The 18,502-nt window shown below is 47.2% G+C and overlaps 1 protein-coding gene across 1 annotated transcript in view; it reads right to left on the minus strand.

The window, feature by feature from the left end:
* Positions 1 to 18,502, minus strand: part of LOC144266498 (NACHT, LRR and PYD domains-containing protein 12-like) — a 121,802-nt gene that overhangs the window by 10,152 nt on the left and 93,148 nt on the right. The window contains exons 9-10 of the mRNA XM_077819932.1: positions 17,610 to 17,780; positions 7,592 to 7,765 (exon numbers count right to left, since the gene is read on the minus strand). Coding sequence (XP_077676058.1) covers positions 7,592 to 7,765; positions 17,610 to 17,780 — 345 coding nt within the window. The remainder of the gene's footprint in view (positions 1 to 7,591; positions 7,766 to 17,609; positions 17,781 to 18,502) is intronic.

Raw genomic sequence — 18,502 nt, forward strand, 5'->3', positions numbered from 1 at the left:
TTTCCCTGGCCCAATGACTATTCACTATCATTAATTAATAGTCATTCTTACCACTAAGAATAACACAATACACTCACACCATATTCCTCATAGTCACACTGTAATGCAATCCCTAACTCTGTCCTCCTACTTTCCCATGGGGTAAATAGCGCAGCATGCAGTTCACCTGCACATGGATGTCTGGCAGACACACATTCCTGAGATCACAGTAAAAAAATTGCCTTATAGTGTGATTGTGAAGCACATGGTGTGTGTTGTGTTATTGTGCATGTTCTCAGGTGAGACCAAACTTTTCTGATTCCTTATCCCCCAAAGATGAGGGACTATTCCCCTTGTCCTCTGATTCCTCTCAAGGGTCTTTTCTCTTTCACTGGGTCTGGTGATTACGGCTTATATGTTTACTTCCTCATCTTCATATTAAACAGGAAGTTTGGGCTTGCACGGGGCAAGCTGCAGTGGTGTTCAGCGCGAGAAGATTTCCCTGGAAAAGGAATAAGCAATTTAAGGGTTGAAGCACTTTCCTGGTACGGATCCCCTGCTATCTCTTGTTGTTTCCTGGCAGGCTGCTACTAAAAGGATCAGGTACCAGGCATGCCATGGAGGATTCTGTTTTCTAGTCAGTTTGCAGTTAGAGAAGGTGAACCGCCAGCAGTTTGACTTCTTATAACAGTAGGTGGATTTTCATCCTTACACCAGGAAAGACTCCTTCTGCAGTCTACTACTGTATGTGGAAAGTCTTCTGATGCTGAGGAGTTAAACGCTATTAGAATCCCAAATCAAGCCTTTCCAAAAACTCTCACAGATTTTTGTATGGTGGCTTCCATCAAAGGTTTTAGCCTCAGCATCTTTTGAGTACAAGTAGCCCCCTGGGAGTTTGAAGGGTTTCTCCTAGTAAAGATAGTTTGGAATCTCACCTTCACATTGCCAGACTTCAGAAGGCCATGGCTAACCTTTCTCCTGTGGTTGGAAGCTCCTATCAGTAGCTGGACATTTAACTTGGTTCTGCCACATATTAATGGAATAGCTCTTTGTATCAGTGGCAACCTCATCCCTATACTTCCATTCAAGATATGTTGCTTTTTTAAGTAGTGGCAGTCCTGTAATACCATGGACAAACCATACTGAATTAAAATAAACCTTACTGAATTACATGTAATACCTTTGGGGTCCATTGTATTAAAGTGTAATTGTTTGTGTTACTGTGAAGATTGCATATAACTTTGCTAGGGGGACAGGGTATGCTAATGTAGTTCCTCCAGTCAGAGGAATTTCGAAGCCACTGTCTACAAAAGTTTGCATATACTAATTCAAACTGGAATCTCCAGGGACCCACAAACAAAGAAAAGACTTTGGCATAAATAACTTGTGTTTAAACTGATTCAGGGCCTTCTTCCTGATCCAGCAAATGGATAGGACCTCTGGTCCACGGAGGGTCCCAATCCCTAGGGAGGGGTAGAAGGACTTGGCCTAGTGAGGCCCCAAAAAACAGAGTTCTCATTCTGAGCAAAGGATACAAGAAAACACCTGGGTGGGGTTTTGAAGGACTGCTACTGCCAGAACCCATGTCGGAGGGGGTGATCTCTGTTACACTTATTAGCATGAATGTTGGTTCTTTTATTATTTGTAATATGTTTTCTCTATAGCGCTTTGACCTTCGGAATAAAATATGTTTGCTTAGAAAGAACTGCATGGTAACTTATAACTGGGGCTATTATGCTGTGTATTGTCTCTGAGGAGAGGAGTGAATCAGACCTGCTTAGGCAGATTGTTGTTTGCCGGGAATAACACAGTGATGGCAGGGAACTGTGCAGCCTGAAAATATCCCACTCAGAAAGGAGAGAGACATGGGCCTCCTCCCAGGAGAGGCAGTGGCCAGGGGAGTTGGAAGCCTAAGAGGGGGTGCCCTTGATGGATCACTGAGGGGAAATAATGGTGCAATTCCCTGAATTGTGACAATTCCAATCAACTTCTCCAGAAGTTAACTGTGTTATCTAATAAATCCCCTTTTCTTCAGCTTTTACCAGACAAAGTAGTACTCAGAACTATTCCAGAATTCCTGCCTAACAGAGTTCTCCTTGTCATTTCCATCAAAACACCGCTCTCCTAAACCTACCCTTCTTAAGAGTTCAGATGTCTACAGGGCCATCAAATTCTCCCCATGCAGGACAAAATCTGATGCCTTGTTCCTCTCCTCTGTTGGAAATAACAAAGGTCTCAAAAAACTTATAAGGCAATCAACTCCAGATGGGTCAGATTTGCAAATCTGGAAGCCTATAGGAAGGCTCAAAAGACACTGCTATCAAACCTCAGAACATGTTCAATAAGATCAGTCTCTAAATCTCAGCAGATAGATGAGGTCTATAGAGTGACCGCCTGACAATCTCTGCATCTTATGACCAGACACTACAAGTAGATCCATAGTCACTAGATGCTGCCTTTGGTCTCCAGGACTTTCAGTCTGCTGTTCTTCCTTGATTTGTCTTCTCATTTCATTCTGCTTTCCCTCCCCCACCCCCACCCCCCTTTTTTTTTTGATAGACTGCCTAATACTTCCCATCCCTCAGTCTCCAAACTAGTGGATTCTGGAGAAGACATATTTGAAGTACATTGTAATTATTTGTTACTTAAAATTAGAGTAATTCAATTTTCTTACTCAGGTCTTCAGATTTTACAGAGTTTAACCTTAATTATAAAATATGCAAGTCTGTGTTGTGTGGGACATAAAGGGGAGGAAGAGAAGTTGGGTGTCTTCAAGTTAAACCCTAAAATCCTATGTCCTTAAAATGTGAATCATGGACAAAAATCAGGGCAGCATTTGAGAAGGAAGTCCAGGCTCTATCTACAATCTGGGGTGACCAAATGTTTTTAATCCAAGTACAGGCAGAGATTGGGTTTAGTCACAGAAACCCCTTCTAAAACTACTGGGCCCTAAATCCAGAGAGTGCCTCTTGACTACATCAGGGCTCCAGAGGTGGGAATTGCTTTTAGGAGCACACCAATGCAAGCATGCATTTGAGTCAGGGCTCTCTCCTAGGTGGGCAGATACATTGTCCAGGTTGCCCTGGTTTAAAGCAAGCAGGAAACATCATCTGTTTGATGCACTTTGCCTAAGTACTGCACTGAGATATCAGTAAGAGTAGAATCTAAAAGCTCATCTTGTAGGCAGCCTTAGCTATTCCCCAAGCCTCAGGTGAACCTTTCTTGGGAGAGGTGCAGAGAATTCTTGGTAGATAACTGTTACTCACAGCTTCATTGTCATTCCAGTAGGACTTATGCCAGCATTGTTAAAGAAGTAGAAAAATGGACATATTCATATAATTAAGATTACACTGCTGGTACGGAGTTCCACAGGGTAGTCTAGATGAGCATATTACCAGTTCAGATGTGGATTCACTTCTTGACATCTATAATCAAAACTACCCTACTCCAGTGCACATAGAGCAAAAGCAATTGACTGTGGACAGAGTAGATCTTAAATGACATTCTCAAATTTTCCTGCGGTTGTTAGCCTGGAGGACACAATACAAAAATTCATTCTCACAGCTTTGTTGTTCCCATGTTTTTTCCAGTTCATGCAACAGACTGTCATCAAGGCATACCCTGAAAACACAGACCACCCTTTATCAAACAGGATGACCAAGCCCTTAGTGTGTTGTGGAAAGTCTGAGGCATGACTTGTGGTAACTTACACAACAGGGCTCGTCAGCAGGGGCCTCCTCTCAGATAAATTCCAGGGGTGGGGGGTGAAGTTGTGACAGCATATAGAACATTATATGGAGTTACATTACATCTAAGAAAAGCAGGGAGTGGAAGACATAATGGAGCATACAAACCTATGGAAAGTCCAGTGGGAAGCGGGGACAACTGCCCCCTAGAAAATGATGCCCCTGCTGGTAAGTATGAGAAGATATCAATGTGTTTTTACAGCTTTACGGAGAGGTACCCATTTGGGGAGAAGAGAGAAGCCAGGATCAGAGTTTTGGGCAGCTGTGCACACTGGGGTATCCTGATGTGTAAACAGCATTTGGGCAATCGCCCATACCATGGGTGTCTCCTTCCATGGGGGAGGAGAACAATAAACTAGGAAGACCTGTTTTGTTTACTTCCCCACCCTGGACGGAATACAGTGCAATGAGTTGACACCTATTCCCTGGCTAGTGCACAAAGAGACTGGGCCCATTTACACAGTACATACGAGTCACAAATGCTTTTATAAGAATAACCCAAGATGGGAACCTTTCAGCTGCGGCAGAAGAAGCAGATGGTTCCTACATGTCCTGTTATTCCGCAAGCCAGTTCTGTGGATGAACTCACTGTGCTGGCCCCATTATTCCAGGATAAGATCCCAAAACCTGGACCCCACAAAAATGCCAAAAAAAATGCCATAGAGATTGGCTGTTACAGACACGGCCCTCAGGGGATCCTTTGCCTTCTGTAATTTATTCTGTAACTGAGATAACTCAGAGCTTGTTGACTTTCCTGTATGGTGTAAGAGGACAAAAAAGTGCTACATTGTCTAAACAAAGTAAAAGAAGCAGTGAGAGGCAGAAAGGCATTCTTTAAAAAGTGGAATTTAAATCCTATTGAGGAAAACAGAAAGGAGCATAAATTCTAGCAAGTGAAGTGTAAAAATATAATTAGGAAGGACAAAAAAGAATTTGAAGAACAGTTAGCTAAAGACTCAACAAGTAACAGCAATTTTTTTTAAAGTAAATCAGAAGCAGGAAGCCCGCTAAACAACCAGTGTGTCCATTGTGCGATCGAGGTGCTAAAGGAGCACTCCAGGAGTAGAACGCCATTGCGGAGAAACTAAATGAATTCCTTGCATCAGTCTTCATGGCTGAGGATGTGAGGGAGATTCCCAAACCTGAGCCATTCTTGTTAGGTGAAAGATCTGAGGAACTGTCCCAGACTGAGGTGTCATCAGAGGAGGTTTTGGAACAAATTGATAAATTAAACAGTAATAAATCACCAGGACCAGATGGCATTCACCCAAGAGTTCTGAAGGAACTCAAATGTGAAATTGCACAACTACTAACTGTGGTATGTAACCTATCACTTAAATCAGCTTTTGTACAAGATGACTGATGGATAGCTAATGTGATCCCAATTTTTAAAAAAGGCTCCAGAGGTGATCCTGGCAACTACAGGCTGGTAAACCTAACTTCAGTACCTGGCAAATAGGTAGAAACTATGGTGAATAACACAATTACTTTACTTAAGCAAAGGAAACTGTCATGGGATTAGAGGGAAGGTGCTTTCAGGGATCAGTAACTGGTTAAAAGATAGGAAACAAAAGGGTAGGAATAAATGGTCAGTTTTCAGAATGGAGAGAGGTAAATAGTGGTGTCCTCAGGGGTTTATACTGGGACCAAAACTGTTCAACATAGAGATAAATGATCTGGAAAAAGGGGTAAACAGTGAGGTGACAAAATGTGCAGATGATACAAAACTACTCAAGATAGTTAAGTCCAAAGCAGACTGCAAAGAGTTACAAAGGGATCTCACAAATCTGGGTGACTGGGCAACTAAATGGCAGATGAAATTCAGTATTGATAAATACAAAGTAATGCACATTGGAAAACATAATCCCAAGTACACATATACAACGATGGAGTGTAAATTAGCTGTTTCCACTCAAGAAAGAGATTTTAGCGTCTCTTTAGGGTAGTCTCTGAAAATATCCACTCAATGTGCAGCAGCAGTCAAAAAAGCTAACAGAATGTTGGGAATTATTAAGAAAGGGATTGATAATAAGACAGGAAATATCATATTGCCTGTATAGAAATCCATGGTATATCCATCCTCTATATAAATACTGCATGCAAATGTGGTCGCCCCCATCTCTAAAGAGATATATTGGAATTGGAAAAGGTATAGAAAAGGGTAACAAAAATGATTAGTGGAACAACGTCCATATGAGGAGAGATTAACAAGACTGGGACTTTTCAGCTTGGAAATGAGATGACTAAGGGGAGATATGATAAAGGTCTATAAAATGACTGGTGTGGAGAAAGTAGATAATGAAGTGTTATTTACTCCTTCTCATAACACAAGAACTAGGGGTCACCAAATGAAATGAATAAGCAGCAGGTTTAAAATAAACAAAAGGAAGTATTTCTCCATACAATGCACAATAAACCTGTGGGACTCTTTGCCAGATGATGTTGTGAAGGCCAAGACTATAATAGAGTTCAAAAAAGAACTAGATAAATTCATGGAGAATAGGTCCATCAATGGCTATTAGCCAGATTAGCCAGGGTTGGTGTCCCTAGCCTCTGTTTGCCAGAAGCTGGGAATGGGCAACGGGATGGATCATTTGATAATTTCCCTGTTCTGTTCATTTCCTCTGGGGCACCTGGCATTGGCTACTATCTGAAGTCAGGACACTAGGCTAGCTGGACCTTTGGTCTGACCCAGTATGGCCATTCTTATTTTCTTAAGGGGAAGGAGCTGGGCTAATAGATATCAGGAGCCCAGTGAAGGGAGTTGCACTGTTCCCAAATGTTCCGACAGCTCAGGAATGTGGCGTTATCTCAGCTTCTCCAAATTCAGCCTATCTTTTATTGCTTGGCTGGACCTAGAATGATGATAATTCCCAGCTCACCAAGCTAAACATCTTTGGGTTACAAACACCACACTATATCTCTGTCACATCGGTAAGAAGTTCTGTCTTCTAGTCCCTGGATGGGCAAAGCTGCCCATCTGTCAATACCCCATCCTGGTCCCTGATCTCTATGTGATTTTTCTCTTCTCTCACACTACACCGCTATTTCTCCATCCCTCTTTCCTTCCTCTCATTCTCTTCCCCTCTCACCCAGTCATGCTATGGGACACTGACCTTTCTGAAAGTACATCACATTTCCCATTCCCACCCCCCCGACACATCTTGGTGGGTCTGCCAAGACATACATAAAATTAACCTTTGGACAGTCTATCACCCTTCTCCTCACAAGCAGCAACTTGCCTGGCTGGTGATTTGCAGGCTTCATACGTGATTTGCAGGCCTTTTTGTGGCTGTTGTCAATCAAGGGTTGGTGGGTGATGGTGGGGAGTGAGCTGTCACTTCCACTTTCTCCAGAGACCCCCTTCTCTGCAGCACATTAAAGCCACAACATGGGGGGAGGGGTGGAAAGGGGCACTGCACCAGGCTTACATGCCACCCCTATTAGATGACCTAGTACCTCCCCCTGCTAGTGTAGGATTGCTCTCTACAACATGTTTTCCTGTGAATTGTCTAGTGGAGTATTAAGATGTCCCAAGTGATGGAGCTTCCATCAGTTCTATGTGGAGACTATTTTCATGGGATAGTAGATCTCACAGCAGACCTGTCAGACCAACACAGCAGTGAAGCTGTGTATCTTTCCTCCCCATCTCCCATGCCACCAACAGTGATTTACACATCCTCCACCCTGCTACAAACATGGCAGGCTGGGAACATATGGTGAGTCCTTCATGCAAGTGCTGGAGGGACACTTGATTTTCAGATTCTCCTTGTAACTGCAGGGAGCAGACACCAGATATGCACCCTGTTGAGCACTTTACATAAAGGACACCTGTGAATGCAAAAAGGAGGCCAAATGTTACTTACCACAGTCTCTCTAATCTGCAGTTTGCCTGTTTCAATCCCTCACACAGCAGCCGCACGCCGGCATCTCCCAGAGAATCATTACCGCGCAGGTCCAGTTCTGCCAGGCTCTGGCTGGCTCTGAGAACAGCAGCGAGATCCCCACAGCCAGCATCTGTGACACAGCACTCCTCCAAGCTGCAGGAGAGAGAAAGGCAGAGAAGGGGGATCACGGCGTGAACAGGCTCATCACAGCTGGTCTGACAGGCCCGCTCCGGGACCAATCCGCATCCAGAATGAGCCAGAAGTCCTGCTACAGACACTGACCCAAGCCCCACTCCTTATCCACTGAGAAACCAGCAGTGGGTGGAACTGTCTGTCTAAACTCCACCCCTTGCCTTTTACCCGTCACTAATGAACAGTGGGAATGGTCTAGACGCCTCAAACCTCTGCCATTGACGAATAAGGAATAAGGTTTGGGATAAGACTTCCTTGCTGAGTACTGCCCCCTCACCCTCTCCACTGACCAACCAGAATTCAGAAGAGTAAAAAAGTCCTGCCACTGAGCTCTTGACCAGCCAGGCTGGACTTGGCACTGATCAGCCCGGGAATGGTGCGACCCAATCAGAGCAGGCCCCACCCCAGGCAGCTGGGCCAGGCTCAGAGCAGGAGGAACTGGGAGATCCTGACCCTCCGCGCCCCCGGCACTAGCTCTGCTGCTGCCCTGCAGGAAACTGATGTCTCCTGTCTCTGCCCCCACCCCATCAGCTCTGACCCTCAGGCCTGGGGAGGGGAGGCAGCTGGCAGGCCCAGCACTGGCTGCATCACACCCACATTCCACTGAGACCAGGGACCAAAGTGGGGGAGAAACAAAGAGCGGAAGATCCCCATGGCAGGAGGTTCCCCAAGGATTAAGGAGGAAAGAGTCCCTCAAAGGAGGGCAACTGTGTGACCCTGTTATACAGTTGCCAGGTGTCCAATTTTCAACTGGAAAGTCCAGTCGAAAGGGGACCTGTACCGTGTCCGTCAAATGGACTCACCAGACACAAAAAGCCTGGTTACTGCAGGTGGTGGGGAGGAGGTGCGGGGAGGTGACGGGTTGTCAACCCACGCCAGACCCTGCTCATTCAGGGCCTCTTCATACATACATCTTGTGGGTAGTCAGGCTCCACATCATGAGCTGAAGCTCCCATCCCAGCCCTGGAAGCACAGGCAGCCAAGCTTGCGGAGGGAGATGGGGCGGTGGAGAGGATTGAGTGACGAGGAAGGGGAAATTGTAAGAGCAGCTAGCAATGCGGGGAGGCAGGGAGAGAAGTGAGTGGAGGGCCTCAAGGGAAGAGGCGGAGTAGGGGGAGGTTCCAGCACTCTTGTTATAATGTCTGGTTTTCAGAAATTAGAAAATTGGCAACCCTACTCTGTTGGCAGGGCTTATTCCAGAGTCTCTGGTGGGGTGATAAAAGCAGAAGTTCTGCTGGTTTCTGTAACCCCCCTGCAGAGCCTGGGCTCCTGATGGAGCTGCCAGCCAGCTGAGTGGGTAACCATGGCAGCAGACCACCTATGACCATATGCACCTCAAAGACCACCTGCAATCATGAGAATCTTTGCCTTCCTTCAAGGGCTCATAGCAAGCCCCCTGCACTCCCAAGCACGAGTCCTCTTCACCTCCAAAAGCTGCTAAATCTTGCACACATGTTGAGACACCCCTCCCACCAGAATTGTCACCTGCATGGCCTCCTTCATCACCTCAGTTGTCTTAAAAATATTTTTACTCTGCCAAATAGAGGGGAACCCCAACATTTGGGAGAGAAAAAAGCCCCTGAATTCATACAAGGGAGAGAAATCCACACTTCTTGGGGAGTGCCCAGGTTCTGTTAGGGTTTGTAGAGCCCCCAAGATATTTTGGAGGCAGGAAGAGAGGAGCCTGCAATGGGGGTTAGGGGAGAGATTCTAAGATTGGGTTGAATGGGGGAGAAAAACCCCAAAGGTATATGTGGGAATCTGAGGGGATAAACCTTACTTTGGGGAGGAGTGAAGTGAAGAGGGCATTCAAGCTGAAGCAGAAGAGAAGGACCCCATCAAATTTAAAGGTTAAAAGAGAGAGAGGGGACACCTGAGAAGGTGAGGCAAAAGAGATCCTAAAGTTGTGGGAGGACTTTTGAGGGGAATGGACCTCACTTGGAATTAGACAGAGACCCCTTCTGCCACTCAGCGGTAATAAAGGGAGTAAGGAAAGAACACCCCTCCAATAGAGACACCTTGAGATATTCGATTAAAAGAGATAAGGCTAAGGCAGATTTGGGAAATACCCACCATGGTGCAGAGAAAGAGAGACCTCCAAAGATGAGCATCTAAGTGGGGAAAGACTGTAAAGAAAACAGGGGACACCCCTGGAGGACAGAGGAGAATTAATAAGGATACAGAGAGCAAGACAGAAAGAATTAATGAAGTGTGGAGGGAGTCAGGAGCAGCAGGAGGAAAACGGAGAAGATGGAGTGAGGGAGGAATGGTAGGAAAAAGAAAACAGCTAAATTTGAGGGCAAACATGGACACTCAAAAGACTGAAGGAAAAAAAGAAACAGAAAGAGAAGAAAATATCTGAGCAAAGAAAGAAACAACAGAACAAATACAAAATAAATTTTAAAAAAGGGAGATAGAGGCATGTCGATTTTTTAAAAAATATTTTATACAAGTTTGATGCTAAAACGTTGCACTAAGATACACACTCACTGTATGTTGCCAAATGTTCAAAAATGACAAGTCAGGCTGCAAAGAGTCTTAAACTGAGCATAGTCATGTTACTGTCTTAAAATTCGTGAGATTTTTTTTTAAGGAATACACTGAATTGCTTTAATTTGGCTTCTGGTTTTTCAGACTTTAGGGTTCATGTTCAGGCTGTCTCTGCAACCATGAGAATAGAAACTTAGCTTTTTTTTTAAAAAAAAAATGGAGAGTCTTCCTTAGTCATATGACTCTGGGAGCTAGGACTTCCAGAAAAACATGAAATATCAAGAGATTTGTGATAAAACCTCAAGATGGCAACATTGTCATATATCACAACATGATTCTCTGGTGTAACAGGGATCTCAGGGGCCTGGCTGAGAATGGTAGAGGGCATGGGAGTCCATTGTTCCTGAGGTCAGAAGCAGGAATAACCTGATTTTTCTTTCTAACAAAATGATGTGTAAAATAAAGGGTTTTCAGTCCTGATTTAACTGTAAATCTGAATACAAACTTAATCCTGGCGCTGCTCATGGCCCTCCATACATTCTCCCATCAACTCAAATTGAGGCTGGGTTTTAGAATGTAGTTGTGTGTGCATCTGTTGGCAAATAATCATGTCGACTGGGTTTTGATGTACTTCTATATTAACAATATGTAATCTGAGACACTAGAAAGTTATTCTAGTGCAGAACTCCAGATGAACACCAGGAATGCTCTTATTATTCTAATTGCATAGAATTTTGCCTTTGAAATGTCTGAAGACTTTCAAATATACTGGAAATGGCACATGACATTTCAAAAATGTTTGGGAGGTGCCACCCTTCACCCCTCACCTCCAGGCAACCCTACCTGGATTTTGTTTTGCCTCTTCATAGCTTTCACATGATTGTTTGGGTCTGGTCTGGTCAGTAGTCAGAGCTTTTTAATTTTCCTGACACACTTAAACAAATTACACAATGTGTAAAATTCATCAGTAGTACTGGCACTAATTTTTAAACGGTGATTATTAAGTAGTTCTACTTTAAAAACCACAACCATATAAAAGAGAGGCTGTGTCCAATCCAAAAAGCACTTTTCTAAGACCAAACCCCCTCCACCTCAAAAAAAAAAAAACCCACAAGACAATGATCACAGTTCTCTGAAAGAGAAAGGAGGCTCTTGTAGTTAAAGTCCTGGCTCTACCATTCTATCTTTTTGGATCTCAATTTTCCATGTGAAAAATTGGAATAATTATACTTTCTTCCCCCATCCTTTGTCTTTTTGGTCCCATATAACAGGGTGATGCTATAGTTAAGGTTTAGACCAGGTTATTTTATTTCGCTATTTTACTGGATAGTTCCAGGGAATAGTCAGTTGCCCTTTGACCGCAGGTCAGTTTGAACCCCTACTTGTGGAGACAATTGGAAAAGGCAGGATAGCAGATTGCCAAAATGTGTGTCTGGGGAGATTGTTATTTTGGGGAAATGTAATCAAAGGATTATTGTTAAAAAATTAGTTACATGAATGCTTGCTGGCAGAGAGGAGCATTTTAGGGGTGCATGAGTGGGGGGAATAAGCATGAGAGGGATTTGGGGCTGCACTGAGGGGAGGGAGATAAAAGTGGATGGGTGGTAGGGGAGGTGAGGGGGAAGGACACATAAGGTAAGTAGCAAGGTGCTTGGGGAGAATGGGGGGAATGGTGCCTGTCAGACCCACATTCTTCCCTTCTGTGTGTGCCAGGATCTGGGGTGTCTGACCTCTATCCCTACCTCTCTCATGTGAGCCAGCTTTTGGAAGGGTTTCATTTCTAAGGGTGACTGAGTCCTGCTCCCTTCGTGTATGCCAGGATCAGGGGAAGTCCTGCTCCTCTGGGTGGTAGAACAAGCATGCTCAGAGCAAGCACCAAGAACACACGGCTGAGACTGGGGTGAGAAGCCGGGCACAGGTACACTTGACCAGGCCGGACTAACCTTTTGTGGGTCCAGCACCAAACATATTTGTGGGCCCCCATGGAGGCAATGGGGCATGGGCTGTGGGGGTCGGTCTCTGGAGTGAGGGGCTGGCTGGGGGCAATGGGGCACGGCGCAGTGGGGGCAGTCCTGCTCCACACAGCCCAGCATAAGGGCACTGTTTACAAACCAGCAGCCGCCAGATGCACACTGGCCTGCCTGGCCCTGCGCTGCCAGCATACCCCTCCCCTCAGGGGTGAGCCCGTGCCTCACCATACGCCCCCCCACCCAGAGACCCTACATACAGACCTGCTATGGCTAGCACCCCCATGCTAAGAGACCCCCCAAGACTGCTCCCACCACAACTGCATTGCACCCTGCACACCACGGCCCCCACCCTCAGCACCCTCACACTCCGACTGGCTGGAGCCAGCCCCTTGGGGGCAGCACCATCAGCCAGGCAGGAGCAGGACTGGGGCTTGTGCAGGCTGGGCTACCTCAGGACCCACTTGCCTGGTGGGGCCCGGCTGAGCCCTCCATGCTGCCCTCCACCCATACAAAAACGGGCTGAGACCGGCCCAGACTTTGCACCGCTCCCAGGCGGCTCGGCCCCGGGGAGCGGGCAGGGCCCCACAGGTGGCAGGCAGCAGAGCTCGGAGCCAGAACTGCACTGCGGAGTGGGGAGACCCCTGGGATGTGACCCCCAAGAGCTCACCCTGCCCAGCTGCATCCATCCGCCCTCCGGCCAGCAGCCCTGGCCAGCCCACAGAGCTGAGCCTGCTGTTGGGCGGTGAGCCCCCTACAGGTGAGCGGGACCTGCTGGGTGGGAGCTGCTCACACAGCAATGCCTGGGCGCTGGACTGCCCTGGGCGAGGGGCCAGACCCGGCCATGTGGATGAGTTAGACAGGTCCGTAATGGGCCCCTTCCTAGTGTGGGAATGGCAGACATTGTAAACCCGGTACTGTGCTTGGCCCATATCATAAATTGTCTCGCACTGGTGGGGGAGGAAGGGACACCCACTGACACGAATGGACCAGTTCACACATCTTAGAGCCTTTGTTTCAGGCTGTGTCCATCTCCATGGGGAGAACATCTCATTGAGATTAATGGGGTGTTTAACACTTCTCTGAGTCCGTAAGACTGAAGTTTGAAACTCACCCTGGGCAGAAATCTCAAGAATTTACTTTCAACATTTTGGAAAAGTCTGCCTCTGTTGAGGGTTTTTTTTTGTTTGTGGTTATTATTTAGGAGAAATGTCATCTAAGCACAGCAGAATATTCAGAAGGCACTGATACTATTGTTGAAAAGAAAACAAATTACATGTGACTGCTCGCTGCGGGGGGGAGGGAAGGCTGATTAAGGGTGCAAGAGCAGGTAGTAATACAGGAAGGGGAGTTTGCAGCAAAGGATGGGGGTATTATGGGGAGGGGGACATATGGGAACAGGAGCAGGGAAGGCTCAGGTAAGGCTCAGGTAAGAGGGGGTAGGGATTGCAGGAGTGGGAGAGGAGAAGATGGGAGGGGTTGGAGAATGTGAGTGGCAGCAGCAGCTGGGGGTTTAGGAGTGAGGGGGCCTGTCAGCCCTGAAATTTCACCTTTTGTGTGTGTGCAGGGAGCCCTACCCCTTTGCAACGGCCTGAGCACCTCTCCTTGCCCATTGGATGTTCTGGGACCTGGGGGGGGGGGGCTGCTCCTCTGGGGGATCTGAGCTCTTCTCCCTGCGCCTTTGGTGTCTGACTTAGTAGAAAGAACAGGAGTATTTGTGGCACCTTAGAGACTAACAAATTTATTTGAGCCTAAGCTTTCGTGGGCTAAAACCCACTTCATTGGATGCATGCAGTGGAAAATACAGTATAAATCTGTATAAATACAGTAAATCTGAAACCTGACTTAATAGAATGACTGCAGTTTGTGAAGGCTTTATACTGAACTACCATCTAATCTGAGAATTGGGCTCTGCACCTCCAGGGTGAGTCACAGTGGCATGAAAATGCCTGTGTGCTCCTGTTCTGAGGATAATTAGGACATCAGTCTCCAGGCCTGGCAAACTATTAAGTGAAATTTTGCAATTCTTAATGTTTAAAGTGGGCTGTTCAAATGAAGGTGTTTTTGTCTGGTTGGTTTTTTATTTATTTTTGTCTGTTTTGAAGTTTGACATAAAATGTAGGTTTCAGGGGAAAAACATACCCCTATCGGAGCCTGGCTGCTGCTGGCGATGGAGCAGTGAAGTATATCCCCAGGACTTGGGGTGCAGTGTGCTCCACCATCCCACCGCAGCCCAGGAGGCAGGGATAAGGGATCCCCGGGGGTCTGTGGGGAAGTTTAGAGGCTGGGTCCCACTCACCACCCTCACAGTGCACGCTGCCTGGGCAACTCTGCACACACAGCCCAGGAAGGGCAGGAGGAGCCCATGAGAAAGGGACAGAGAGAAGACAATGAAGCTGTCTTGCAAGGGGGAGGGGGAGGGAGGGCTCTCAGTTCAGCATGGCTGGGGGAAGGATGACCTCGAACATCCTGGTAGCCACAGGCATTGACTTTATTTTTTCCTCCAAAGGGGCCCACCCTGGCAAGTGATCAGTGGCCATCCCTGGGGCCCGGAACCATTATAGCTGGTGGCTGCTGAGCACCTTCTATTTTTTTTTCTGTGGGTGCTTGAGTACCAAAGCACCCATGGAGTTGATGCCTGTGCTGGGAGCTGCCTCCCACTTGTCAGCTTTGCTCCCTGCTTCAGGGAACTCTGCAGAGCAGTGAGGAGGAGACAGAGACAGAGCTACCACTGCAGGAGGCTATGGGGAGTTTTGGGGCTGGATCCCACTCGCTGCCCTAGCAGTGAATTATGCCCAGGCGACCCTGCACACACAGCCCAGGGAGTGCAGGGGGGCCAGAGACCGGAGCGGGGACCAAGTGGCTGTCCTGTAGGGAGGGGCAACTGCCAGGGTGTCGGGGGTCATCCTCCCCCAGCCATGCTGAGCCAGGAGCTCTGCCCTCCCTGGGGCTGTTTGTGCAGGGGCATCTGGGCAGCATGCACCAAAATCTGGCTGTGCTCTTGGGACCAGGAAGCAGTTCTCTTTGCAAAAAACCTTCTTCTGATCAGTCTCCACTGAAAACCCTGCAGGCTCGCTGACAGTGTGCTGGCAGACCGCTGTTCAGCAGATAATGGGTTAATGCTGATCTGAGCTGCTGCCGTTTGCAAAGGGAGTGGCTTCTGTTTGCAATAGAGTGCAACAGACTGCACCACCCATTGTCCGCACAGACAGGACTAAGGAAATTGCCCCAAGGAACTCTGGGATACATCCGGAGGACTTCTGGGACCTGAGTCAAATCGGCCACATGCACACAGGAAAGCAATAGGGCTTGGACTATAGGTCCCACTTAACACAGGCTCAGACCTGCCAGCCCTGCAGGGTCCTGGACCATAGTTTCGAGCCCTAGGTTAACACAAGTGGTGTGGGGATGCAAGGGAGATAAGGCTTGAGCCTGGGCTTAGATTGCTGTGTAGATATACCCTTAGTAATAAACCTGTCAATAGCTTACTATAGGTTTGGCTGCCAGCATCTTTGGCGTGAGATCTAGGATACAAATCAACTCCAGTGAGTGACGTGTCTCTTGGGAGCTGTCCACGTTCCTAATTCCCCCCCAGACAGCTTGACAGTCCTGGTCTAAAGAAAGGGATGTGCTAGTGTAACCCACGCTTACCCAGCATGGCTCTGTCCCCCTCTAGTGGCTGGACCACATGAAAGAGTTGTGCTAAAATCACTAGAGTTTGCAATACTGACAGTTCTCCACCTCGACCTGAAAACACGATGAAAGGCAAAAACTCACAAATTTTCCCTAATTACAGCTGGTCACCATCTCCTATTACTGCCAACAAGGTTGAAGCCAGCAATATGGCTACCGTTTCCCTACAGTTCATCTGCTCGTGGAAGTGAGGCTGCCCTTGATAAAGCTGGCTGCCACCTCCGACTGTTTTCAATGAGATGGAAGCCATGCCCACAGGCAAAATGGCTGCCACTCTTGTTTGGGGGCTAGATGGGACATAAGGACTGTGAGGATCTCTAAGTGCTAAAAGTAGATGGAGCAAGTGAGGGGGAGCAGGGCAATGGGGGGGAGAAGGAGGCAGATTTAGGGGTGCAGGAAAATGGGCTGTCGGGTGATGTGGGGGACAGCAGGGAGCGGATTGCAGGGGGGTCTGGAGGAAGTGGAGTAGTATTTGGGGGGTGGAGTGCTGCCTAGTTTCTGGCGGAGGCGTGGTGGTTGGGAGATCAGCGAAGTGCTGCTTCTTGGAAAAGGCTAAACAAATCCCATAGCATGTTTACAGGGACTTTGTCGCTTATACCCTTATAAAAATAAGTTTCAAGTTCTTTAATATGCATATCTGTAACTCATCAACCCTAAAAAGTAGTATAAGGTCTATGTGCGAGTGTGAATCGTGATTCATTAATTAGGTCAGTGGTTCTCCAACTATTTACAATCCAGCCCTTCTTTTATCCAAGGAAATAAACATGGAGGGGAGAAAGTCAAGACAGTGATTGGAAAGGGATAGAAGTTCCTCTGCGTTATGGATGAGGAGAAATTAAATGCAGTCTCCATCTGAACAGCCAGGGAGAGGCATGAATTTCTGTGTACATTAAAGACGGACTGATTTTTCAACCTGATATTATCTCACAAACGTTGGCAAAGGAGTAGAGTGGAGTTAAAAAGAAAAAAGACTTAAAAGACACAGATTGTTTTTACAATCACATGATTTTGGTGGGGTCTAACTCATAATTTTTCATGTCTTCATGTTGGCAATACTGGGTTGTTGGGGATTTCTTTTGTCTTAAAATAATTCTGTCTGTGACATCAAAATATGCTGCATCTGGGATTTGCTAAAATCCACCAGACTCTGTCCTCAGCTGCACGAAGTTCACACTCAGCGCTAATGAGGAGACTGGAGAAACTGGTTATAAGCCACCTCTGCACTCCCCTGATCCTGGGCCAGGTGAGAGACAATACGGCCTCTGGTCTAACACAGAGGAACCTCAGGGCTGCTTCTGCCCTAAGTTATCCCCTATGCTGTGCCGGCCTGGGATAGGTGGAGCACCGTGCACTCTGCCCTGGACATACACCTCCATGCTCCTCCACACCCCCTACATGGAGGCAGGGCGATGCAGGGAGCGGGTGATACAGAGTTAGCTGTACCTGCTTTCTACCACCTGAGGATTGCCCTGAGTCAGGGGGATCCTTGGCTGTCCCTTTAGGGCAGCTGCCCAGCTGCTTTCCCTGCTCAACAGAGGCTGAAGCCTGAGCCCACTATGTGCACTGTAGGCTATTGTGGTCATGGTACACTGAGTTTAACTCACAATATCACAATGATACCAGGCACACACTAAAGGGACCCAGCTGTTACTTACCCCAGTCTCTGCAGTTTGCAGTTTGGATGTTTCAGCCCCTCACACAGCTGCCGCATTCCTGAATACTCCAGTTTGTTCTGCCTTAGATCTAGGTATGTCAGGGTCTGGCTGGCGCAGAGAACAGAGGAGAGATCCCCACAACATGCAGCATTGAGACCACAATCGCACAGCCTGCAGGAGACAGATATATACAGAGTAAAATGACTTGTGTATGCCCCATTCTCTGCATCTCCCCTCACTAAGACCCATGTGTATCTCCAAAGGGATTCTTAATTCAGAAACAGTGGCTAGGAATAATGTTATCTACTTATTTTGACTGAAATAATCATAAAACGATGCCAAGTGAAAGTTGCATCCCCTTAACATATAATTAATGATATGAAACCCCCGTATGTCAAGAGAATATTAAGGATGCAAGATTAAGCACTCAAAAGTTAGGAACTGCCAAGCTTTAGGCTGTCTAGGCAACCTTAATTTAGCTCCTTTCTATGTGTGCATTTTGATATAGTCTGGGCAGGGAATTCTTGTTGCTGCTGGGGCTGGGGGTGGGGAGAAGTGGTGTGGAGCTCTCCCTCCTCCCCCATACCTCTCCTGCTGTCCATCCGCCTTCCACCTGCTCTGGAGCTGCTGTGGAATCATTGCCTTTCTTCTTTGCAAGTGCATTGTGGTGCATGTGTCCCCCCTCAGACTTCCGTCTCCTTTCTCCCCTCAGTTTGCATTAGAGGACTGGTGGGCCTCCTTCTCTTTCCTCTGCCTGCCCAGCAGTCCCTTCCACTCCCCCCTCCACACACACACAACGTCCCCCTTGCGGTTCGCTGCCCCTCTCTCATGTGGTCCACCTTGTGATCCACTTTCTCCCATGTTGTGCTGCCTGTTTCCCCTGCCCTTCCCAG

This window comes from Eretmochelys imbricata, chromosome 6, assembly GCF_965152235.1.
Source record: "Eretmochelys imbricata isolate rEreImb1 chromosome 6, rEreImb1.hap1, whole genome shotgun sequence".
Classification (NCBI taxonomy): Eukaryota; Metazoa; Chordata; order Testudines; family Cheloniidae; genus Eretmochelys; species Eretmochelys imbricata.